We start from the raw sequence: 24,938 nt of genomic DNA, 5'->3' as shown, positions 1-24,938 counted from the left end.
GCCAGAGCAATTGGTCTCAACGTCAGTCTATACTTTGGTCTACTCTTCCTTCCAATCCGTCCGTGCGTCCATCACCCAAACCTCCCCGGACATTTCGATGTAAAGCTTTCGTGACTGCAGCAGGGATTCATCTTCTTTGTTCTTTCGGTAAAGTCACGTAGAAGGGAAGTAATAATGTTTTATTTTATTACTTCCCTTCTACGTGACGACTTTACCGAAAGAACCAAGAAGATGACTCCCCGGACATCTCGGAAGATTTTGGTGTCGAAGTTACCCCCCCCCAAAAAAATCACAGACACACGCGCGCCAAACAAAGACAAAGATTCCCTGCGTAGCCTCAACAGACTGTCGGGGCAAGTGCTGTTAGCGAGCAGCACCTATGAAGGCTACCGGCGCTGTGGCACACGAGGGGGTGGGTGGCTACCAGCACCACGCCCGGCCGCCTTTGTCTCTCCCCCAGCTGTTAGCAATGTTTACTGCACGAGCCGGGTACTCGTTTGAGGCTGAGTCGACCTAGGGGAGGCCCAGTACCGGTTCAAATAATCGTCACCGGTGGTGTTGGTGGTGGTGAGCGGGAATCGAACTCGGGTCATAGCCAGGGTTCGTAGCGCAGCGTAGCGCTAACCGCTGCACCACCGCTCCCTCCTACCGCACACACCACAACCCACACAGACCACACACACACACACCCCACACACACTCTACACACACACACCCCACACACACCACACACACTCCACACACACACCCCACACACACACACACCACACCACACACACACCACACACACCTCACACACACCACACACATACCGCACATCCCACTACACATACCACAACCCACACACAGACCACACACACACACCACACACACACCACACACACACCGCACACACACCACACACCCCACATACACCACACACACACCACACACACAGCCCACACACCCACCACACACCGCACACACACCACACACACACACCACACACACACACAGACCACACACGCACAGCCCACAAACACACTACACAACACCACAGACCACACACCCACCACACACAAGCCACAACATTGACAAATCGCAATCTGTAAATGTGGCTTGGCTCTCCAACACACTCGTGCGCACTTCTTGAACGTTGTGGGGGTGGAGGGGGGCCGCTAACGGATGCACATGAATGACCGTGGGTAGTCCACTACAGGGTCGGGAAATTCACACGGCGATCAACGCGCATTTACATGTTTACACGATCTAAAACAAACTAAAACAAGTGCAACCCGTAAAAGCAAAGTTTTGCAATATAAATCCTTCATATGCGTGGCGGCTAGAGTCCTCTCGTCCTCTGGCTTGAGATGGCTGCCACCTATGGGTCAGATGATTGCATTGCACCATTAAGCAATTGGCAATTAAATATAATTTTTTTGTCCTAAAAAGTGTAAAATTTTGGAAAAAAAACTTTCACGAACATTAATTGTCACGCGCAACGAGTCTGTGCAAAATGTCAGCTCGATTGGATCACGGGAAGTGGGTTAAAAAACGACCGAAAGATTTGCACGGTCGTAAGCGCGCAAGCGAACTTAATATAAAGGATTTAAAAATGTACAGTGCGCCACGGACTGTAGCGGGTCGCGAAAGCACCCCCCCCCCCCGACCCACCCCACCCGGCGTTCGACATTGAATTACGCTCACGTAACAATTGCACTCATTCGCTTTCGATGTAAAGCTTTCGTGACTGCAGGGATTCATCTTCTTGGTTCTTTCGGTAAAGTCACGTAGAAGGGAAATAATAAAATAATAATAAATTATTAAATAATTCTCACGACGTTTCGGCCACAACGCAAGCAGCCGTCCTCAGGTGAAGAACGTGGCTGTCGGAAAGACTCACTCAAGAGACTCATTCAGACGCTGTCTTTCCGACAGACATGTTCATTCAGACGCTGTCTTTCCGACAGACCTGTTCATTCAGACACTGTCTTTCTGACAGACCTGTTCATTCAGACGCTGTCTTTCCGACAGACCTGTTCATTCAGACGCTGTCTTTCCGACAGACCTGTTCATTCAGACGCTGTCTTTCCGACAGACCTGTTCATTCAGACGCTGTCTTTCCGACAGACCTGTTCATTCAGACGCTGTCTTCCCGACAGACCTGTTCTTCACCTGAGGACGGCTACTTGCGTTGTGGCCGAAACGTCGTGAGAATTATCTTATTATGTTTTATGTTTATTATTTTATTATTTCCCTTCTACGCGACTTTACCCAAAGAACCAAGAAGATGTACTCATTCGCTTCGCAAACAAAAAAAACACGCCTCGCGACAACGCTCTTCCGACGGCTATGCAGTACATCGCGGCTCAAAACCTTAGCGGAGGGAAGAAGAAAAAAGGTTTACTTTAAAAAAAAGAATCATTTAAACGCGTTTAAAAATTCGTATTTTAAATATACACAGAGTCTAGTAAGATAAATACGAGTACCGTTGAGGTGGTTTTGACGGGGAGGAGTGGTGGCGCAGTGGTTAACGCACCCGATGGCGGAGCCAGGATGTTCAGGTAGGGGTTTGTCCCTTGCTTTATATTCGAACCGCGTCGTGTGATCATCGGCATCGCGCTCGCTGAAGGTGTCGATGCCTTCAGGGAAGTCGTGTGGCAGAGGTCACAAACGGGTTTTGATTCCTTACCCGTACCCGGCCGCACCAGGGTCGCAAACGGGTACCTGTACCCGGCCGTACCCGTACCCTACCCGGCCGGGTACGGGTAGGGTACTGGTATCGGGTACCCGATTGCGACCTCTGGGATGAAGCCATGTTGCAGGCGCGGGTGGGTTGATTCTAGGAACTTGAATCGTGAGAAGAGACAAGACGTTGGGAAATGAGTGACAAACGGTGACTCACCAGTGACTCACGGCCTACCCGTACCCGTACCCGGCCGCACCAGGGTCGCGTACGGGTAGCCGGGTATCGGGTAGGGTACGGGTATCGGGTACCCGGTTGCGACATCTCTTGTGTGGACTGTAGACGCAACTGCCACACAATTCTGCGAGTCGCTTATTATAACCGCTTTGTCGTTACTTATCGCCAATGGTGGACTCAGGACTATTGTCCTATCATCTCGTAGAGTCCCTGGCCGCGTAGTAATATGATGCTACACAGTGGCAGTGGGGGTCGCAAAACGCCGATTCATGACGAATCAATGCCCTTTGGTTCTTTGGGTGAAGTCACACGTAGGTCGAAAAAAAAATAGATCGCGACGTTTCGATCGCAACACGAGCAACCGTCATCAGGTGAGACAATCACAGCGGGGAAACTGATGACGGTCGCTCGCGTTGACATCGAAACGTCGCGATCGATTATTTGTGTTCGACCAACGTGACTTTACCGAAAGAACCAAAGAGTACGGATTCATGAGGTCACGAAAGCTCCAAATAAAGATTTTTACTAATAAAGCCCAATGATCCGACCACTACCACCACTACCACCACCACTACCACTACCACCATCGCCACCACCACCGCTGCTACCACCACCATCGCCACTACCACTACCACAGTCTCCACCACCACTATCGCTACCACCATCGCCACTACCACCACTACCACCACCACTACCACAGTCTCCACCACCACTACCACCATCGCCACCACCACCGCCGCTACCACTACCACCATCGCCACTACCACCTCCACCACCATCGCCACTACCACCTCCACCACCACCATCGCCACTACCACCTCCTCCACCATCACCACCAATGCCGCCACCACCACCATCGCCACTAACACCACCACCACCTCCTCCACCATCACCACGACCAATACCCCCACCACCGCCACCAAAGATAAAGATCCCCCGTGTAGCCTTAACACGAGGGGGTGGGTGGCCAGCACCACGCCCGGCCGCCTTTGTCTCCCCAGTGGCGATGGTTATTTACACATCGTACCAGGTTACTCATTTGAGGCTGAGTCGACCTAGGGGAGTCCCAGGACCGGTTCAGGTAATCTTCACCGGTGGTGTTGGCCGTGAGCGGGAATCGAACCCGGGTCGCTGGGTTCGTTTAGAGCAGCGCAGCGCTAACCGCTACACCGCCTAATCGCAACCACCGCCATCACCGCCACCACCGCCATCACCGCCACAACCACCACCGCCATCACCGCCACCACCGCCATCACCGCCACCACCACCACCACCGCCATCACCACCATCACCACCACCATCACCACCACCACCATCATCACCGCCATCACCGCCATCACCATCACCGCCACCACCACCATGTCCACCCACGTGTCCACCACCACCACCGCCACCACCACCACGTCCACCACCACCAGCACGTCCACCACGTCCACCCTCTTGTCCACCGGCCTCCTGCAGGAGCCTGGCTCTGATGGAGTCACGTTGTGCTGTGATGGTGGCCATGGGCAGGCTGCCTGGGTCCACAAACGTCCTCTGGCACAGCCAAGACACGCACACACACGCACGTACACACTTAGACACACACACACTTAGACACACACGCACTTAGACACACACACACTTAGACACACACACGTAGACACACACACGCACACACACGCACGTAGGCACACACACACGCAATTTAGACACACGCAATTTAGACACACACACACACACACTTAGACACACACAACAACACAACAACAACCGCCATTCGCCACTAAGTGGCGGTGACGTCACCACGACGCTTGTGCCAGGCCATGTGCACCTTGAGGCCACGTGAAGTGTCGAACGCCCGCTGGCAGGAGGTCACGGGGCAGACCCAGGTGCCACGGGTCGACTGACTGAGATGACTGAGACGACTGGCTGATGCACCACCTGTGCCCCGTACTGTGCCAACTTGCTGTGCTTTGGCCACCCGGCGCTCCGCTCGTTGTTGTGAGCGTCGCTCCTCCGCCCTCCGTTGTTGTTGGAGGGCGACTGCCTCCAACTGCCCAGTAGCGTCCTTCACAAGCCTCCTCCACAGAGGCCGATCTTGACACCGCTGGTACCAGTCATCGGCAAGTCCACTCAGCTCCACGTCCTCCTGTACCACATCACTCCATCTCTTCTCTAGCCCGTGCCGTGCCCGTTTAGCCCCCTCGATCCGGCCGAACAAAAGCTGTTTGGACATGCGGTGGCTGGGCATGCGGGCTACATGACCCAGCCAACGCAGCCTTGCCTGCCGGAGGAGCTCACCGATGGGACTTTGCCCAGATCTTTCAAGGATTTGTGAGCTCCTCACACAATCCAGCCTGCAGGTCAAACCCAGGATGGATCGTAGGCAGGCCAGCCGAAATGTTTCTAACCGGCGAAGATGCTCCATTAGGGGGGTCCACGTTTCTCAAAGCGTAGAGAAGGGAGGGAATGACTGTGGCCGAGAAGACCTGAAGCTTCGTGCGGAGCGACAGACCAGGTAGCTTCCACACAGCGTTACGTAATCGATGAAAAGATATTGCTGCGCAACTGATTCGGAGTGAGACCCCAGGTATGGGAAACTCTCCACTCTCTCCACAACTGCCCCATCACACACACGTAAGCACACGCACACACTTTAGACACACACACTTAGACACACACACAGACAAAGATTCCCCGTGTAACCTGTCACAGACTGGAGGGGCAAGTGCTGTTAGTAGCGAGTAGCAGCACACGCAGACACACGATAGCATCGTCATCGTTGTCATCATCGTCGTATTCATCGTCATCATCGTCATCGTCGTCATCATCATCGTCGTCATCGTCGTCATCATCATCATCATCGTCATCGTCGTCGTCATCATCGTCATCGTCGGTGTCATCATCGTCGTCGTCATCATCATCGTCATCATCGTCATCATCGTCGTCATCATCATCATCATCGTCGTCGTCATCGTCGTCGTCATCATCATCGTCATCATCGTCGTCATCATCATCATCGTCGTCATCGTCGTCGTCATCATCATCGTCGTCATCATCATCGTCGTCATCGTCGTCATCATCGTCATCGTCGTCATCATCGTCACCATCGTCATCATCATCATCGTCATCATCATCATCATCGTCATCATCGTCATCGTCATCATCGTCATCGTCGTCATCATCATCGTCATCGTCATCATCGTCATCGTCGTCATCATCGTCACCGTCATCATCATCGTCATCGTCATCATCGTCATCGTCGTCATCATCGTCACCGTCACCGTCATCATCATCGTCATCGTCATCATCGTCATCATCATCATCATCATCGTCATCATCATCACCACCGCCACCACCGCCACCTGCATGAACGTGTGGCAGTCGCGGGCGAAGCTCCCCGCCGCCATGGCGCGGAAGGCCGTCACGACGGCCGGGAAGCCGCTGGCCGCCAGCACCTGAGCCTGGTGGTGTCGCACAAGCGTCACGGCCACGCGGAACAGCACCTTGGAGCCCTCGTAGAACAGAGAGTCCCCACACACGCAGCACCGTCTAGGGGCGGGGGGGGGTGGGGGGGGTGGGGGGGGGGGTGGTGGGGGGGGAGGGGGGGGGCGGGGGGGCAGGGGGGGGCAGGGAGGGGCAGGGGAACGGGGGGAGATGGGGGGGGCAAGGGGGGGTAGGGGATGGGGGGAGATGGGAGGGAGATGGGGGGAGATGGGGGGAGATGGGGGGGGGGCAGGGGAGGGCAGGGGGGGGGCAGGGGGGAGATGGGGGGGCAAGGGGGGGCAGGGGATAGGGGAGATGGGGGGAGATGGGGGGGGCAAGGGGGGGGCAAGGGGGGGCAGGGGATGGGGGAGATGGGGGGAGATGGGGGGGGCAAGGGGGGGGGGCAAGGGGGGGCAGGGGATGGGCGAGATGGGGGGGGTCAAGGGGGGGCAGGGGGGGCAGGGGGGGGGGGGGGGTGGGGTGGGGGGGGGGCAGCCCGAATCGTCGGGAAGGGGTTGGCAGAATGGCGACGAGGCATTGGTGACGTTCGGTTTATTGGTGGCGGTGGTTGTGGTGGCGGTGGTTGTGGTGATGGTGATTGTTGTTGTGGTGGTTGTGGTTGTTGTGGTTATGGTGGTGGTGGTTCTGGTGGTGGGCGGTAGTAGTAGTAGTGGGGGGGTAGTAGTGGGGGGTAGTAGTGGGGGGTAGTGGTAGTAGTGGGGGGTAGTAGTGGGGGGTAGTAGTAGTAGTGGGGGGTAGTAGTGGGGGGTAGTGGTAGCAGTGGGGGGTAGTAGTGGGGGGTAGTAGTGGGTAGTAGTAGTAGTAGTGGGGGGTAGTGGTAGTAGTGGGGGGTAGTGGTAGTAGTGGGGGGTAGTAGTGGGGGGTAGTAGTGGGGGGTAGTAGTGGGTAGTAGTAGTGGCCTCGTACCTCCACAGGGAGCACGTCGACGTAGAGATACAGGAACCAGCGCGCCATGAGTAGCGGCCAGGGCACTCCGTGGTAGTAGTAGTAGTAGTGGGGGGTAGTAGTGGGGGGCTAGTAGTGGGGGCTAGTAGTGGGGGGTAGTAGTGGGGGCTAGTAGTGGGGGGTAGTAGTGGGGGGTAGTAGTGGGGGGTAGTAGTAGTAGTGACCTCCCACCTCTACAGGCAGCACGTCGACGTAGAGACACAGGAACCAGCGCGCCATGAGTAGCGGCCAGGGCACTCCGTGGTAGTAGTAGTAGTAGTGGGGGGTAGTAGTGGGGGGCTAGTAGTGGGGGCTAGTAGTGGGGGCTAGTAGTGGGGGGTAGTAGTAGTAGTGACCTCCCACCTCTACAGGCAGCACGTCGACGTAGAGAGACACAGGAACCAGCGCGCCGTGAGTAGTGGCCAGGGCACGCCGTGGCTGACCACGTGGGCGGCCACGTGGGGCAGCTTGGTGGCGAGCAGCTCCCCCAGCACCTCCTGGTCCACACGCACTCCCAGCATGTCCCTGGTGTAGTAGTCTACACAGTGGGGGGGGGGGGTGTGTGAGTGTGTGAGTGAGTGTGTGTGTGAGTGAGTGAGTGGTCCACTCGCACTCCCAGCATGTCCTTGGTGTAGTAGTCTACACAGTGGGGGGGGGGGGGGGGGGGTGTGAGTGAGTGTGTGAGTGAGTGAGTGTGTGAGTGTGTGAGTGAGTGTGTGAGTGAGTGTGTGTGTGAGTGAGTGTGTGAGTGAGTGAGTGTGTGAGTGAGTGTGTGAGTGTGTGAGTGAGTGTGTGAGTGTGTGAGTGAGTGTGTGAGTGTGTGAGTGTGTGAGTGTGTGAGTGAGTGAGTGAGTGTGTGAGTGAGTGAGTGTGTGAGTGAGTGTGTGAGTGAGTGAGTGTGTGAGTGAGTGTGTGAGTGAGTGTGTGAGTGAGTGTGTGAGTGAGTGTGTGTGTGAGTGTGTGTGTGAGTGAGTGTGTGAGTGTGTGAGTGAGTGAGTGTGTGAGTGAGTGTGTGAGTGTGTGAGTGTGTGAGTGTGTGAGTGAGTGAGTGTGTGAGTGAGTGAGTGAGTGTGTGAGTGAGTGTGTGAGTGAGTGAGTGTGTGTGTGAGTGAGTGTGTGAGTGTGTGAGTGAGTGTGTGAGTGAGTGAGTGAGTGTGTGAGTGAGTGTGTGAGTGAGTGTGTGAGTGAGTGCTCCACTCGCACTCCCAGCATGTCCCTGGTGTAGTAGTCTACACGGGGAAACGTCAAGTGTGTGAGTGTGTGTGAGTGTGTGAGTGAGTGAGTGTGTGAGTGTGTGAGTGAGTGTGCGAGTGTGTATGTGAGTGAGTGAGTGAGTGTGTGAGTGAGTGTGTGAGTGAGTGAGTGTGTGAGTGTGTGAGTGAGTGTGTGAGTGAGTGAGTGTGTGAGTGTGTGAGTGAGTGGTCCACACGCACTCCCAGCATGTCCCTGGTGTAGTAGTCTATATAGCGGGGCGGGGGTAGAGGGAGACAGGGGTTTGGTGGATCGCAGAAACGGGGTTTGGTTGATCGCAAAAAAGTGTTGTTCGGGATGCGAGTGAGTGTGCGAGTGTGTGAGTGAGTGAGTGTGTCAGTGAGTGTGTGAGTGTGTGTGCGAGTGAGTGAGTGAGTGTGTGTGTGAGTGTGTAAGTGAGTGTGTGAGTGAGTGTGCCAGTGAGTGAGTGAGTGTGTGAGTGAGTGTGTGAGTGTGAGTGTGTAAGTGAGTGTGTGAGTGAGTGTGCCAGTGAGTGTGTGAGTGGGTCAGTGTTGAGTCTGTGGGTCTGTGGGTCAGTGTTGAGTCTGTGGGTCTGTGTTGAGTCTGTGGGTCAGTGTTGAGTCTGTGGGTCTGTGAGTCAGTGTTGAGTCTGTGAGTCAGTGTTGAGTCTGTGGGTCAGTGTTGAGTCTGTGAGTCAGTGGGTCAGTGTTGAGTCTGTGGGTCAGTGTTGAGTCTGTGGGTCAGTGTTGAGTCTGTGGGTCAGTGTTGAGTCTGTGGGTCTGTGGGTCAGTGTTGAGTCTGTGGGTCAGTGTTGAGTCTGTGGGTCAGTGTTGAGTCTGTGGGTCTGTGGATCAGTGTTGAGTCTGTGGGTCAGTGTTGCGTCTGTGGGTCTGTGGGTCAGTGTTGAGTCTGTGGGTCTGTGGGTCTGTGGGTCAGTGTTGAGTCTGTGTGGCTGTGGGTCAGTGTTGAGTCTGTGGGTCTGTGGGTCAGTGTTGAGTCTGTGGGTCAGTGTTGAGTCTGTGGGTCTGTGGGTCAGTGTTGAGTCTGTGGGTCTGTGGATCAGTGTTGAGTCTGTGAGTCAGTGTTGAGTCTGTGGGTCTGTGGGTCAGTGTTGAGTCTGTGGGTCTGTGGGTCAGTGTTGAGTCTGTGGGTCTGTGGGTCAGTGTTGAGTCTGTGTGTCAGTGTTGAGTCTGTGGGTCAGTGTTGGGGCTGTGGGTAAGTGTTGAGTCTGTGTGTCAGTGTTGAGTCTGTGGGTCAGTGTTGAGTCTGTGGGTCAGTGTTGAGTCTGTGGGTCAGTGTTGAGTCTGTGAGTCAGTGTTGAGTCTGTGGGTCAGTGTTGAGTCTGTGGGTCAGTGTTGAGTCTGTGGGTCTGTGTTGAGTCTGTGGGTCAGAGTTGGGGCTGTGGGTAAGTGTTGAGTCTGTGTGTCAGTGTTGAGTCTGTGGGTCAGTGTTGAGTCTGTGGGTCAGTGTTGAGTCTGTGGGTCAGTGTTGAGTCTGTGAGTCAGTGTTGAGTCTGTGGGTCTGTGCGTCAGTGTTGAGTCTGTGAGTCAGTGTTGGGTCTGTGGGTCAGTGTTGAGTCTGTGGGTCAGTGTTGAGTCTGTGAGTCAGTGTTGAGTCTGTGGGTCAGTGTTGAGTCTGTGGGTCAGTGTTGAGTCTGTGTGTCAGTGTTGAGTCTGTGGGTCAGTGTTGAGTCTGTGGGTCAGTATTGAGTCTGTGGGTCTGTGTGTCAGTGTTGAGTCTGTGTGTCAGTGTTGAGTCTGTGAGTCTGAGTCAGTGTTGAGTCTGTGGGTCAGTGTTGAGTCTGTGAGTCAGTGTTGAGTCTGTGGGTCTGTGCGTCAGTGTTGAGTCTGTGAGTCAGTGTTGGGTCTGTGGGTCAGTGTTGAGTCTGTGTGTCAGTGTTGAGTCTGTGGGTCAGTGTTGAGTCTGTGAGTCAGTGTTGAGTCTGTGGGTCAGTGTTGAGTCTGTGGGTCAGTGTTGAGTCTGTGGGTCAGTGTTGAGTCTGTGGATCAGTGTTGAGTCTGTGAGTCTGAGTCAGTGTTGAGTCTGTGAGTCTGTGAGTCTGAGTCAGTGTTGAGTCTGTGAGTCTGTGAGTCTGTGGGTCAGTGTTGAGTCTGTGGGTCAGTGTTGAGTCTGTGAGTCTGTGAGTCAGTGTTGAGTCTGTGAGTCTGTGGGTCAGTGTTGAGTCTGTGGGTCAGTGTTGAGTCTGTGAGTCTGTGAGTCTGTGGGTCAGTGTTGAGTCTGTGGGTCAGTGTTGAGTCTGTGAGTCTGTGAGTCTGTGAGTCAGTGTTGAGTCTGTGAGTCTGTGGGTCAGTGTTGAGTCTGTGGGTCTGTGGGTCAGTGTTGAGTCTGTGAGTCTGTGGGTCAGTGTTGAGTCTGTGAGTCTGTGAGTCTGTGAGTCAGTGTTGAGTCTGTGAGTCTGTGAGTCTGGGTCAGTGTTGAGTCTGTGAGTCTGTGGGTCAGTGTTGAGTCTGTGGGTCTGTGGGTCAGTGTTGAGTCTGTGAGTCTGTGGGTCAGTGTTGAGTCTGTGGGTCTGTGGGTCAGTGTTGAGTCTGTGGGTCTGTGGGTCAGTGTTGAGTCTGTGGGTCTGTGGGTCAGTGTTGAGTCTGTGGGTCTGTGGGTCAGTGTTGAGTCTGTGGGTCTGTGGGTCAGTGTTGAGTCTGTGAGTCTGTGAGTCAGTGTTGAGTCTGTGAGTCTGTGGGTCAGTGTTGAGTCTGTGAGTCTGTGGGTCAGTGTTGAGTCTGTGAGTCTGTGAGTCAGTGTTGAGTCTGAGTCTGTGAGTCTGTGGGTCAGTGTTGAGTCTGTGAGTCTGTGGGTCAGTGTTGAGTCTGTGAGTCTGTGGGTCAGTGTTGAGTCTGTGAGTCTGTGAGTCTGTGGGTCAGTGTTGAGTCTGTGAGTCTGTGGGTCAGTGTTGAGTCTGTGGGTCTGTTGGTCAGTGTTGAGTCTGTGAGTCTGTGAGTCAGTGTTGAGTCTGTGAGTCTGTGGGTCAGTGTTGAGTCTGTGAGTCTGTGGGTCAGTGTTGAGTCTGTGGGTCTGTGGGTCAGTGTTGAGTCTGTGGGTCTGTGGGTCAGTGTTGAGTCTGTGTGTCTGTGAGTCAGTGTTGAGTCTGTGTGTCTGTGAGTCAGTGTTGAGTCTGTGAGTCTGTGAGTCAGCGTTGAGTCGTTGAGTCAGTGAGTCTGTGAGTCAGTGTTGAGTCTGTGAGTCTGTGGGTCAGTGTTGAGTCTGTGGGTCTGTGGGTCAGTGTTGAGTCTGTGGGTCTGTGGGTCAGTGTTGAGTCTGTGTGTCTGTGAGTCAGTGTTGAGTCTGTGAGTCTGTGAGTCAGCGTTGAGTCGTTGAGTCAGTGAGTCTGTGAGTCAGTGTTGAGTCTGTGAGTCTGTGAGTCAGTGTTGTTGCCGTCACGGTGGATGTGACCGAGAGAGAGAGAGATAAGTGGGGGACGTACCAGGCAGGATTCTGCCGATGAGGGCATCCATGAGCCAGAAGGATTTCTCCTCGGATCTCGTCACAATGAGGAGGTAGCCGGCCAGAAAGTTCATGCCCTGTGTGTGTGAAGAATAATACAGGGTGGCCCAAACGTTAGGACACATAAGGGTTGTTGTTGTAGTTATTATAAGGGTGGTCCAAAATTTCGATTGAAAGCTTTCGTGACTGCAGCATGGATTCACCTTCTTGGTTCTTTCGGTAAAGTCACGTAGAAGGGAAATAATAAAATAATAAAACATAATAAAATAATACAATTCTCACGACGTTTCGGCCACAACGCAAGCAGCCGTCCTCAGGTGAAGAACAGGTCTGTCGGAAAGACAGCATCCGAATGAACAGGTCTGTCGGAAAGACAGCGTCTGAATGAACAGGTCTGTCGGAAAGACAGCGTCCGAATGAACAGGTCTGTCGAAAAGACAGCGTCCGAATGAACAGGTCTGTCGGAAAGACAGCGTCCGAATGAACAGGTCTGTCGGAAAGACAGCGTCTGAATGAACAGGTCTGTCGGAAAGACAGCGTCTGAATGAGCAGGTCTGTCGGATAGACAGCGTCTGAATGAACAGGTCTGTCGGAAAGACAGCGTCTGAATGAACAGGTCTGTCGGAAAGACAGCGTCTGAATGAACAGGTCTGTCGGAAAGACAGCGTCTGAATGAACAGGTCTGTTGGAAAGACAGCGTCTGAATGAACAGGTCTGTCGGAAAGACAGCGTCTGAATGAACAGGTCTGTCGGAAAGACAGCGTCTGAATGAGCAGCTCTGTCGGAAAGACAGCGTCTGAATGAACAGGTCTGTCGGAAAGACAGCGTCTGAATGAACAGGTCTGTCGGAAAGACAGCGTCTGAATGAACAGGTCTGTCGGAAAGACAGCGTCTGAATGAGCAGGTCTGTCGGATAGACAGCGTCTGAATGAACAGGTCTGTCGGAAAGACAGCGTCTGAATGAACAGGTCTGTCGGAAAGACAGCGTCTGAATGAACAGGTCTGTCGGAAAGACAGCGTCTGAATGAGCAGGTCTGTCGGATAGACAGAGTCTGAATGAACAGGTCTGTCAGAAAGACAGCGTCTGAATGAACAGGTCTGTCGGAAAGACAGCGTCTGAATGAGCAGGTCTGTCGGATAGACAGCGTCTGAATGAACAGGTCTGTCGGAAAGACAGCGTCTGAATGAACAGGTCTGTCGGAAAGACAGCGTCTGAATGAGCAGGTCTGTCGGATAGACAGCGTCTGAATGAACAGGTCTGTCGGAAAGACAGCGTCTGAATGAACAGGTCTATCGGAAAGACAGCGTCTGAATGAACAGGACTGTCGGAAAGACAGCGTCTGAATGAACAGGTCTGTCGGACAGACAGCGTCTGAATGAACAGGTCTGTCAGAAAGACAGCGTCTGAATGAACAGGTCTGTCGGAAAGACAGCGTCTGAATGAACAGGACTGTCGGAAAGACAGCGTCTGAATGAACAGGTCTGTCGGAAAGACAGCGTCTGAATGAACAGGACTGTCGGAAAGACAGCGTCTGAATGAACAGGTCTGTCGGAAAGACAGCGTCTGAATGAACAGGTCTGTCGGAAAGACAGCGTCTGAATGAACAGGACTGTCGGAAAGACAGCGTCCGAATGAGCACCGCCATGCTTGGCAGCGTATATTTAAGCTGGGTTAGGGGGGGGAAGAGCGCCTTGACAAAATAATTTGCATATCAACAGAGGAATTTAGCATATTTATGGAAAATGCAAAACCCTGCTTAAATATACGCTGCCAAGCTTGGTGGTGTTCATTCAGACGCTGTCTTTCCAACAGACCTGTTCATTCAGATGCTGTCTTTCCAACAGACCTGTTCATTCAGACGCTATCTTTCCAACAGACCTGTTCATTCAGACGCTGTCTTTCCGACAGACCTGTTCTTCACCTGAGGACGGCTGCTTGCGTTGTGGCCGAAACGTCGTGAGAATTGTATTATTATATTATGTTTAATTTTTATTATTTTATTATCTCCCTTCTACGTGACTTTACCGAAAGAACCAAGAACGTGGTCCAAAGTGGCTTATCATCATGTGGACGATTATCTGAACCGGTCCCGGGCCACCCCTAGGTCGACTCAGCCTCAAATGAGTACCTGGTGCTGTGTGTTGGAAACATCGCCACTGGGGAGACAAAGGCGGCCGGGTGTGGTGCTGGCCACCCACCCCCTCGTGTGCCACAGTGCCGGTAGCCTTCATAGGTGCTCGCTAACAGCACTTGCCCCTGCAGCCTGCTAGAGGCTACACGGGGGATCTTTGTCTGTGTATAGGCACTACTACTAACAGCACTTGCCCCAGCAGCCTGCTAGAGGCTACACGGGGGATCTTTGTCTGTGTATAGGCACTACTACTAACAGCACTTGCCCCTGCAGTCTGCTAGAGGCTACACGGGGGATCTTTGTCTGTGTATAGGCACTACTACTAACAGCACTTGCCCCTGCAGTCTGCTAGAGGCTACACGGGGGATCTTTGTCTGTGTATAGGCACTACTACTAACAGCACTTGCCCCTGCAGCCTGCTAGAGGCTACACGGGGGATCTTTGTCTGTGTATAGGCACTACTACTAACAGCACTTGCCCCAGCAGCCTGCTAGAGGCTACACGGGGGATCTTTGTCTGTGTATAGGCACTACTACTAACAGCACTTGCCCCAGCAGCCTGCTAGAGGCTACACGGGGGATCTTTGTCTGTGTATAGGCACTACTACTAACAGCACTTGCCCCAGCAGCCTGCTAGAGGCTACACGGGGGATCTTTGTCTGTGTATAGGCACTACTACTAACAGCACTTGCCCCAGCAGCCTGCTAGAGGCTACACGGGGGATCTTTGTCTGTGTATAGGCACTACTACTAACAGCACTTGCCCCTGCAGTCTGCTAGAGGCTACACGGGGGATCTTTGTCTGTGTATAGGCACTACTACTAACAGCACTTGCCCCTGCAGCCTGCTAGAGGCTACACGGGGGATCTTTGCCTTCTGTGTATAGGCGCTGCTGCTACTCGCTACTAACAGCACTTGCCCCAGCAGCCTGCTCGAGGCTACACGGGGGACCTTTGCCTTCTGTGCGCGACGGTCACCTGGCAGTATCCGACGGTGTCGTTGTGGTGGCCGTAGCTGGCGAGGACGCGGCCCAGGGACTCCTTGAGGCTGGGCTGGGCTCCATCCTGGAAGTAGACGTTCTCTGGGAATGTCCTGTTCAGATCTGCAGACGCGCGCGCACACACAGAGACACAGAGAGAGACACAGAGACACATACAGAGAGAGACACAGAGAGAGACGAGAGAGACACACAGAGAGAGACACACAGAGAGAGACACAGAGACACACACAGAGAGAGACACAGAGAGACACAGAGAGAGACACACAGAGAGAGACACACAGAGAGAGACACACAGAGAGAGACACAGGGACACACACAGAGAGACATACAGAGAGAGAGACAGAGAGAGAGACACACACAGAAACACACACAGAGACACACACAGAGACACACACAGAGACACACACAGAGACACACACAGAGAGAGACACAGAGACACACAGACACAAACAGAAACACACACACAGACACACACACAGAGACACACACAGAGACACACACAGAGAGAGACAGAGACACACACACAGAGACACACAGATACACACACAGAGACACACAGAGAGAGACACACAGACAGACACAGAGAGAGAGAGACACAGAGAGACACACAGACACACACACACAGACACACACACAGAGACACACACACAGAGAGAGAGACACACAGAGACACACAGACACAAACAGAAACACACACAGAGAGAGAGAGACACACACAGAGACACACACACAGAGAGAGAGACACACAGAGACACACAGACACAAACAGAAACACACACAGAGACACACACAGAGAGAGAGAGACACACACAGAGACACACACACAGAGAGAGAGACACAGAGACACACAGACACAAACAGAAACACACACAGAGACACACACACAGAGACACACACACACAGGGACAAAGATCCCCCATGTAGCCTGTAAGAGACTGTTGGGGCAAGTGTGGTGAGTAGCGAGTAGCAGCAGCGCCTATACACAGACAATGATCCCCCGTGTAGCCTCTAGCAGACTGTAGGGGCAAGTGCTGTTAGCGAGTAGCACCTATGAAGGCTACCGGCACTGTGGCACACGAGGGGGTGGGTGGCCAGCACCACGCCCGGCCGCCTTTGTCTCCCCAGTGGCGATGTTTACTACACACCGCACAAGGTACTCATTTGAGGCTGAGTCGACATAGGGGAGGCCCAGGACCGGTTCAGATAATCGTCACCGGTGTTTGCCCGTGAGCGGGAATCGAACCCGGGTCGTCGTCACCGCCACCGTCACCACCACCACCGTCACCGCCACCGTCACCACCACCGTCACCGCCACCGTCACCCCCGCAACCAACACCACCACCATTCTCACGGCCACAATCACCGCATTCCAACACCACCACGCTCACCGCCACCACCACACTCACCACCACCACACTCACCACCACCACCGCCACCGCCACGCTCACCGCCACAACCGCCACGCTCACCGCCACAACCGCCACGCTCACCACCACCACAACCACCACGCTCACCACCACTACCGCCACGCTCACCGCCACAACCACCACGCTCACCACCTCGCTCACCACCACCACCACCACCACCACGTTCACCACCGCCACGGTCACCACCACCACCACCACGCTCACCACCACCACGCTCACCGCCACAACCGCCACGCTCACCACCACAACCGCCACACTCACCACCACCACCACCACCACCACAACGCTCACCACCGCCACGCTCACCACCGCCACGCTCACCACCGCCACGCTCACCGCCACAACCGCCACGCTCACCACTACCATGCTCACCACCACCACGCTCACCACCACCACGCTCACCACCACCACGCTCCCCAACCACAACCTCCCACCCACCGGTGGCGATGGTGTCCACGAGCACGGGGTCCTTCTCGTGTGCGAGCAGGCGAGCGTAGTAGCCCACGTTGGCCTCCATGTTGGCCTGCGCCCCGCTGGTCGCCATCCACACGTCCCCACGGTGCGCGTTGGGGACGCCCTTGCGCACGTAGCGCTTCACTGCCGAGGCGGGGAACAGCACGACGTCACCGCCACCGCCACCATCACCACCACCACCGCCAGCACCGCCACCATCACTACCGCCACTACCATCACCGCCACCCACTAGTACCGCCACCACCGCCACGACCACTTCCACCACCGCCACTATCACCACCACCACCACCACCTCCATCCCACCGCCACCACCACCACTAGTACCGCCACCACCACCGCCAGCACCGCCACCACCACTAGTACCGCCACCACCGCCACCACCGCCACTACCACCACCGCCACCACCACCGCCACCACCGCCGCCACCACCGCCGCCACCACCACCACCACCGCCACCACCACCACCGCTACTACCGCCACCACCACCGCATCTTGGGTGTAGCCTTCAATCGGTGCCTCTAAATACAGATCCTGTTGAAGCCCCTGAGAGAAAGCCAGACAGCCTGACAGAGACAGACAGCCTGACAGAGACAGACAGACAGAGAGACAGCCACAGAGACAAGCCAGAGGAGACAAGCCAGACAGAGACAGACAGACAGAGAGACAGACAGACAGAGACAAGCCAGAGGAGACAGACAGAGACAGACAGACAGAGACAGACAGAGACAGACAGACACACAGACAGACAGAGACAGACAGAGAGACGGCAACAGAGACAGACAGAGACAGACAGACAGACAGAGAGAGATAGCGACAGAGAGACAGCCACACAGAGACAGCCAGAGGAGACAAGCCAGACAGAGACAGATAGAGACAGACAGAGACAGACAGAGACAGACAGAGACAGACAGAGACAGACAGAGACAGACAGAGACAGACAGAGGAGACAAGCCAGACAGAGACAGATAGAGACAGACAGAGACAGACAGAGAGACAGACAGAGAGACAGACAGAGAGACAGACAGAGACAGACAGAAACAGACAGAGACAGACAGAAACAGACAGAGACAGACAGAAACAGACAGAGACAGACAGAGAGACAGACAGAGACAGAGAGACAGACAGAGACAGAGACAGAGAGACAGACAGAGAGACAGACAGAGACAGACAGACAGACAGAGCGACAGAGGAGACAGCCACACAGAGACAAGCCACACCAGCCCCTTGAGTCGAACCCAGGCACGAGAGGCTCAGGGGGGCGAGCGGTGCGAGCGAGCGACGGAGGCACGAGAGGCTCAGGGGGGCGAGCGACGGGGGCGAGCGACGGAGGCACGAGAGGCTCAGGGGGGCGAGCGACGGGGGCGAGCGATGGGCACGAGAGGCTCAGGGGGGCGAGCGACGGGGGCGAGCGATGGGCACGAGAGGCTCAGGGGGGCGAGCGACGGGGACACGAGAAGCTCAGGGGGGCGAGCGACGGGGACACGCACCGGTGGCGGCTTTGCGTAGGCGGGCGGCCCCGCCGGGTTGCCGCTGCCGCCGCAGCAGCTTGTCCCACTTGACGGCTCGCCGGGCGAGGACGGGCAGGTAGAGCGACTCCCGCTGGGCCTCCAGGGACGGGTCGCAGTCGGCGGGGAACTCGAAGCCGTAGGGGTCCAGGCTGGGGGAATGGCACGGAGGTGAGTTGTGTGTGTGTGGGGGGTGGGGTGAGTGTGTGTGCGTGTGTGAGTGTGTGAGTGAGTGTGTGTGAGTGTGCGTGAGTGTGCGTGTGTGAGTGTGTACGTGTGGGGTGTGTGTGTGTGAGGGTGTGTGAGTGTGTGAGTGTGCGTGTGTGAGTGTGTACGTGTGGGGTGTGTGTGTGTGAGGGTGTGCGTGGGGTGTGTGAGGGTGTGCGTGGGGTGTGTGAGTGCGCGTGAGTGTGAGAGTGTGTGTGAGTGTGCACGTGTGGGGTGTGTGTGTGTGTGAGTGCGTGTGAGTGCGTGTGAGTGTGTGCGTGTGAGTGTGTGCGTGTGAGGGTGTGCGTGGGGTGTGTGAGGGTGTGCGTGGGGTGTGTGAGTGCGCGTGAGTGTGAGAGTGTGTGTGAGTGTGCACGTGTGGGGTGTGTGTGTGTGTGTGAGTGCGTGTGAGTGCGTGTGAGTGTGTGCGTGTGAGTGTGTGCGTGTGAGTGTGTGTGAGTGTGTGTGAGTGCGTGTGTGTGAGTGTGTGAGTGTGTGTGAGAGTGTGCCCGGGTGCGATCAAGGGATGGCTCCCTATTGGTCAACCACGTTATGTATGCCGATGATTTGGTAATAGCTGCTCATTCAGAGGAGGAGTTGGAGACGCTGCTGCTGAGACTGGAGCGTGCCACTAAGAGGTGGGGCCTTACCATCAGCCCCACCATAACTAAGCACCTGTCTGGGTATTTTGTACCATCGGACACTCCACTCCCACAACTCCCAATCGGTGATGGGGCAGTAGTGGAGAGAGTGGAGAGTTTCCCATACCTGGGCAGTGTGCTCATGACCGGCTCCAGTTTATCAGCAGAGGTCTCACTCCGAATCAGTCTAGCGGCAATATCTTTTCATCGGTTGCGTAACGCTGTGTGGAAGCTACCTGGTCTGTCGCTCCTCACGAAGCTTCGGGTCTTCTCGGCCACGGTCATTCCCTCCCTTCTCTACACTTGCGAAACGTGGACCCCCCTAATGGAGCATCTTCGCCGGTTGTAAACTTTAGGCTGGCCTGCCTATGATCCATCCTGGGTTTAACCTGCAGGCTGGATTGTGTGAGGAGCTCACAAATCCTTGAAAGATCTGGGCAAAGTCCCATCGGTAAGCTCCTCCGGCAGGCAAGGCTGCGTTGGCTGGGTCATGTAGCCCGCATGCCCAGCCACCGCATGCCTAAACAGCTTTCGTTCGGCCGGATCGAGGGGGCTAAACGGGCGCGGCACGGGCTAGAGAAGAGATGGAGTGATGTGGTACAGGAGGACGTGGAGCTGAGTGGACTTGCCGATGACTGGTACCAGCGGTGTCAAGATCGGCCTCAGTGGAGGAGGCTCGTGAAGGACGCTACTGGGCAGTTGGAGGCAGTCGCCATCCAATAACAACGGAGGGCGGAGGAGCGACGCTCACAACAACGAGCGGAGCGCCGGGTGGCTAAAGCACAGCAAGTTGGCACAGTACGGGGCACAGGTGGTGCATCAGCCAGTCATCTCGGTCATCTCAGTCAGTCGACCCGTGGCACCTGCTGGGTCTGCCCCGTGACCTCCTGCCAGCGGGCGTTCGACACTTCACGTAGCCTCAAGGTGCACATGGCCTGGCACAAGCGTCGTGGTGACGTCACCGCCACTTAGTGGCGAATGGCGGTTGTTGTTGAGTGTGAGTGTGTGAGTGAGTGTGAGTGAGTGTGTGTGAGTGTGTGCGCGCGAGTGTGCGGGTGAGCGTGCTGTGTGTGTATGTTGAACTTCTTTCGCACCGTACGTAGCCATCCATGGCTAATCTAGACGTTAACAGTGGTCACCGCTCCCCAGACAGACACACACACACACAGGGACGAATCTGCTCATTCACTACGTTGCCAAATATACCGTCAATAAGACCGCAAAGGTATTCGGCTCACAGAGCCCACCTGATGACGTCGTGATTGATTTCAGTTCAGACCTACGTGACGTTACCGAAAGAACCAAAGAGCACAGTCCTATACGGTGCAGTTTTAGTGCCTGTGACGCACAGAACCAGACTACAGCACCCGTAGGCTCCCACAGGGTTCAGCGCTAATGCCTGAAGCTCACGGAGCCAGACTAAGGCTCCCACAGGGTTCTGTGTTAATCTCTAAGGCTCCCCAAAGAGTTCAGTGTTAATCATTGAGGCTCACAGAGCCAGACAAAGGCCCCCATAGGGTTCAGTGTTAATCACCAAGGCTCCCCATAGGGTTCAGTGTTAATCACTGGGGCTCACAGAGCCAGACTAAGGCTCCCACAGGGTTCAGTGTTAATCACTGGGGCTCAAAGAGCCAGACTAAGGCTCCCACAGGGTTCAGTGTTAATCACCGAGGCTCACAGAGCCAGACTAAGGCTCCCACAGGGTTCAGTGTTAATCACTGGGGCTCACAGAGCCAGACTAAGGCTCCCACAGGGTTCAGTGTTAATCACCGAGGCTCACAAAGCCAGACTAAGGCTCCCACAGGGTTCAGTGTTAATCACTGGGGCTCAAAGAGCCAGACTAAGGCTCCCACACGATTCAGTGTTAATCACCGAGGCTCAAAGAGCCAGACTAAGGCTCCCACACGATTCAGTGTTAATCACTGGGGCTCACAGAGCCAGACTAAGGCTCCCACAGGGTTCAGTGTTAATCACTGGGGCTCACAGAGCCAGACTAAGGCTCCCACAGGGTTCAGTGTCCATCACTGAGACTCAGAGCCAGACTAAGGCTCCCACAGGGTTCAGTGTTAATCACTGAGGCTCACAGAGCCAGACTAAGGCTCCCACAGGGTTCAGTGTTAATCACTGAGGCTCACAGAGCCAGACTAAGGCTCCCACATCGTTCAGTGTTAATCACCGGGGCTCACAGAGCCAGACTAAGGCTCCCACAGGGTTCAGTGTTAATCACTGAGGCTCACAGAGCCAGACTAAGGCTCACCATAGGGTTCAGTGTTAATCACTGAGACTCCCACAGGGTTCAGTGTTAATCACTGGGGCTCACAGAGCCAGACTAAGGCTCCCACAGGGTTCGGTGTTAATCACTGAGACTCCCACAGGGTTCAGTGTTAATTACCGGCCTCACAGAGCCAGACTAAGGCTCCCACAGGGTTCAGTATGAACCACCGGGGCTCACAGAGCCAGACTAAGGCTCCCACAGGGTTCAGTGTTAATCACTGAGACTCCCACAGGGTTCAGTGTTAATCACCGGGGCTCACAGAGCCAGACTAAGGCTCACACAGGGTTCAGTGTTAATCACCGAGACTCCCACATAGTTCAGTGTTAATCATTGAGGCTCACAGAGCCAGACTAAGGCTCCCACAGGGTTGTGTTAATCACTGAGGCTCACAGAGCCAGACTAAGGCTCCCACATCGTTCAGTGTTAATCACTGAGGCTCACAGAGCCAGACTAAGGCTCCCACAGGGTTCAGTGTTCATCACGGGGGCTCACAGAGCCAGACTAAGGCTCCCACAGGGTTCAGTGTTAATCACTGAGGCTCACAGAGCCAGACTAAGGCTCCCACAGGGTTCGGTATAAATCACTGAGGCACACAGAACCAGATCAAGGCTCCCACAGGGTTCAGTGTTAATCAGAGGCTCCCACAGGGTTCAGTGTTAATCACTGGGGCTCACAGAGCCAAACTAAGGCTCCCACAAGGTTCAGTCTTAATCACTGAGGCTCACAGAGCCAGACTAAGGCTCCCACAGGCTTCAGTGCTAATCACTGAGACTCACAGAGCCAGACCAAGGCTCCCATAGGATTCTGTGTTAATCAGAGGCTCCCACAGGGTTCAGTGTTAATCACTGGGGCTCAAAGAGCCAGACTAAGGCTCCCACCGGGTTCAGTGTCCATCACTGAGACTCAGAGCCAGACTAAGGCTCTCAGAGGGTCCAGTGTTAATCACTGAGGCTCACAGAGCCAGACTAAGGCTCCCACACGATTCAGTGTTAATCACTGGGGCTCACAGAGCCAGACTAAGGCTCCCACAGGGTTCAGTGTTAATCACTGAGGCTCACAGAGCCAGACCAAGGCTCCCACAGGGTTCAGTGTTAATCAGAGGCTCCCACAGGGTTCAGTGTTAATCACTGGGGCTCACAGAGCCAGACTAAGGCTCCCACAATGTTCAGTGTTAATCACTGAGGCTCACAGAGCCAGACTAAGGCTCCTACAGGCTTCAGTGCTAATCACTGAGACTCACAGAGCCAGACCAAGGCTCCCATAGGATTCAGTGTTAATCACTGGGGCTCAAAGAGCCAGACTAAGGCTCCCACAGGGTTCAGTGTCCATCACTGAGACTCAGAGCCAGACTAAGGCTCTCACAGGGTTCAGTGTTAATCACTGAGGCTCACAGAGCCAGACTAAGGCTCCCACAGGGTTCAGTGTTAATCACTGAGGCTCACAGAGCCAGACTAAGGCTCCCACAGGGTTCAGTGTTAATCACTGGGGCTCACAGAGCCAGACTAAGGCTCTCACAGGGTTCAGTGTTAATCACTGAGACTCCCACAGGGTTCAGTGTTAATCACCGGGGCTCACAGAGCCAGACCAAGGCTCCCACAGGGTTCAGTGTTAATCACTGAGACTCCCACAGGGTTCAGTGTTAATCACCGGGGCTCACAGAGCCAGACCAAGGCTCCCACAGGGTTCAGTGCTAATCACTGAGGCTCACAGAGCCAGACCAAGGCTCCCATAGGGTTTAGTGTTAATCACGGAGGCTCACAGAGCCAGACTAAGGCTCCCACAGGGTTCTGTGTTAATCACTGGGGCTCACAGAGCCAGACCAAGGATCCCACAGGGTTCCGTGTTAATCACTGAGGCTCACAGAGCCAGACTAAGGCTCCCACAGGGTTCAGTGTTAATCACTGAGGCTCACAGAGCCAGACGAAGGCTCCCACAGGATTCAGTGTTCATCATGAAACTCACAGAGCCAGACGAAGGCTCCCACAGGGTTCAGTATTAATCACTGAGACTCACAGAGCCAGACTAAGGCTCCCACAGGGTTCAGTGTTAATCACTGGGGCTCACAGAGCCAGACTAAGGCTCCCACTGGGTTCAGTGTTAATCACTGAGGCTCACAGAGCCAGACCAAGGCTCCCATAGGGTTCAGTGTTAATCACTGAGGCTCACAGAGTCAGACCAAGGCTCCCACAGGGTTCAGTGTTAATCACTGAGGCTCACAGAGTCAGACCAAGGCTCCCACAGGGTTCAGTGTTGATCACTGAGGCTCACAGAGCCAGATCAAGGCTCCCACATGGTTCAGTGCTAATCGCCAAGCTCTTGCCCTTGTAGGCATTCGTAAACGATGTTAACTCTGCACATTGTTTAAAACTTTTAACTCCACGTGTTTGCCTGTGTTAAGTACTAAACTCACCGATCTTTCATTTGGCCGGCCAGTCCACTGCCTGCGTCTTCCATTCACTCTTCTGTTGTTCTTGTCGTTTTTAAACAAAATAAATCGTTAATTAAGGGCGATCCCGAGGCATCATTTTGGGCGGTTAATATTCGTTAACTTTTAAAACATTTTTTTCGAACCGAGGCCTGGTCCGGACCGCGCCGTACGACCCGAACCTCCGCCGTCTCCCTCGCATCAAAGCCGGCGGCCGATCTAGGCGAGGGCCGGTGAGACTCGGAACAAACAAAAAAACAAAAAACACACCGCGGGGATTATTTTATTAATATATATATAACGCGGAAAGGACCACCACGTCGGGGTCGACCTTCGGTCTCCGTGTTTGCTTTAGCGCAGCGGGAGTAAAGTTAAACATTACTTTGTTGTCGTATTTGTCATTTGGTTTAAGGAACAGCGACGTGGCGTCACGTGACACATGCGGAAAAACTCGGGCGGTTGCCTCTGTCGGCGCGGAGGCTAGACGTTGCGGACAACGGTTGTTTGTTTTCTTTTTCTTTTTTGCGGTGTAGTGTATAGTGTAGTGTATAGTGTAGTGTATAGTAGTGTAGTGTATAGTGTAGTGTATAGTAGTGTAGTGTATAGTGTAGTGTATAGTGTAGTGTATAGTAGTGTAGTGTATAGTCGTGTAGTTGACGGTAGTGTAGTGTATAATAATGTAGTGTATAGTAGTGTAGTGTATAGTAGTGTAGTGTATAGTAGTGTAGTGTATAGTAGTGTAGTGTATAGTGTAGTGTATAGTAGTGTAGTGTATAGTAGTGTAGTGTATAGTAGTGTAGTGTATAGTAGTGTAGTGTATAGTAGTGTAGTGTATAGTAGTGTAGTGTATAGTAGTGTAGTGTATAGT

At 54.4% G+C, this 24,938-nt stretch overlaps 1 protein-coding gene across 1 annotated transcript in view; it reads right to left on the bottom strand.

Moving 5' to 3' along the window:
- GRTP1 (growth hormone regulated TBC protein 1) overlaps positions 1–24,538 on the bottom strand; it is a 24,852-nt gene extending 314 nt beyond the window's left edge. Inside the window, 10 exon segments of the mRNA XM_078882546.1 lie at positions 1–4,438; positions 6,250–6,417; positions 6,419–6,436; positions 7,679–7,705; positions 7,708–7,853; positions 11,967–12,063; positions 15,094–15,218; positions 16,982–17,140; positions 18,505–18,674; positions 24,056–24,538. The exon segment at positions 1–4,438 is cut by the window's left edge and continues 314 nt beyond it. Of these exon segments, the coding sequence (XP_078738672.1) occupies positions 4,076–4,438; positions 6,250–6,417; positions 6,419–6,436; positions 7,679–7,705; positions 7,708–7,853; positions 11,967–12,063; positions 15,094–15,218; positions 16,982–17,140; positions 18,505–18,674; positions 24,056–24,099 (1,317 nt within the window). The 5' untranslated portion in view covers positions 24,100–24,538 and the 3' untranslated portion in view covers positions 1–4,075.
- Between the last annotated feature and the right edge of the window lie 400 nt (positions 24,539–24,938).

Source organism: Lampetra fluviatilis, chromosome 66, assembly GCF_964198595.1.
Source record: "Lampetra fluviatilis chromosome 66, kcLamFluv1.1, whole genome shotgun sequence".
Taxonomy (NCBI): Eukaryota; Metazoa; Chordata; class Hyperoartia; order Petromyzontiformes; family Petromyzontidae; genus Lampetra; species Lampetra fluviatilis.
The sequence above is the reverse complement of the archived record's forward strand: the minus strand, read 5'-3'. Positions and strand labels throughout refer to the sequence as shown.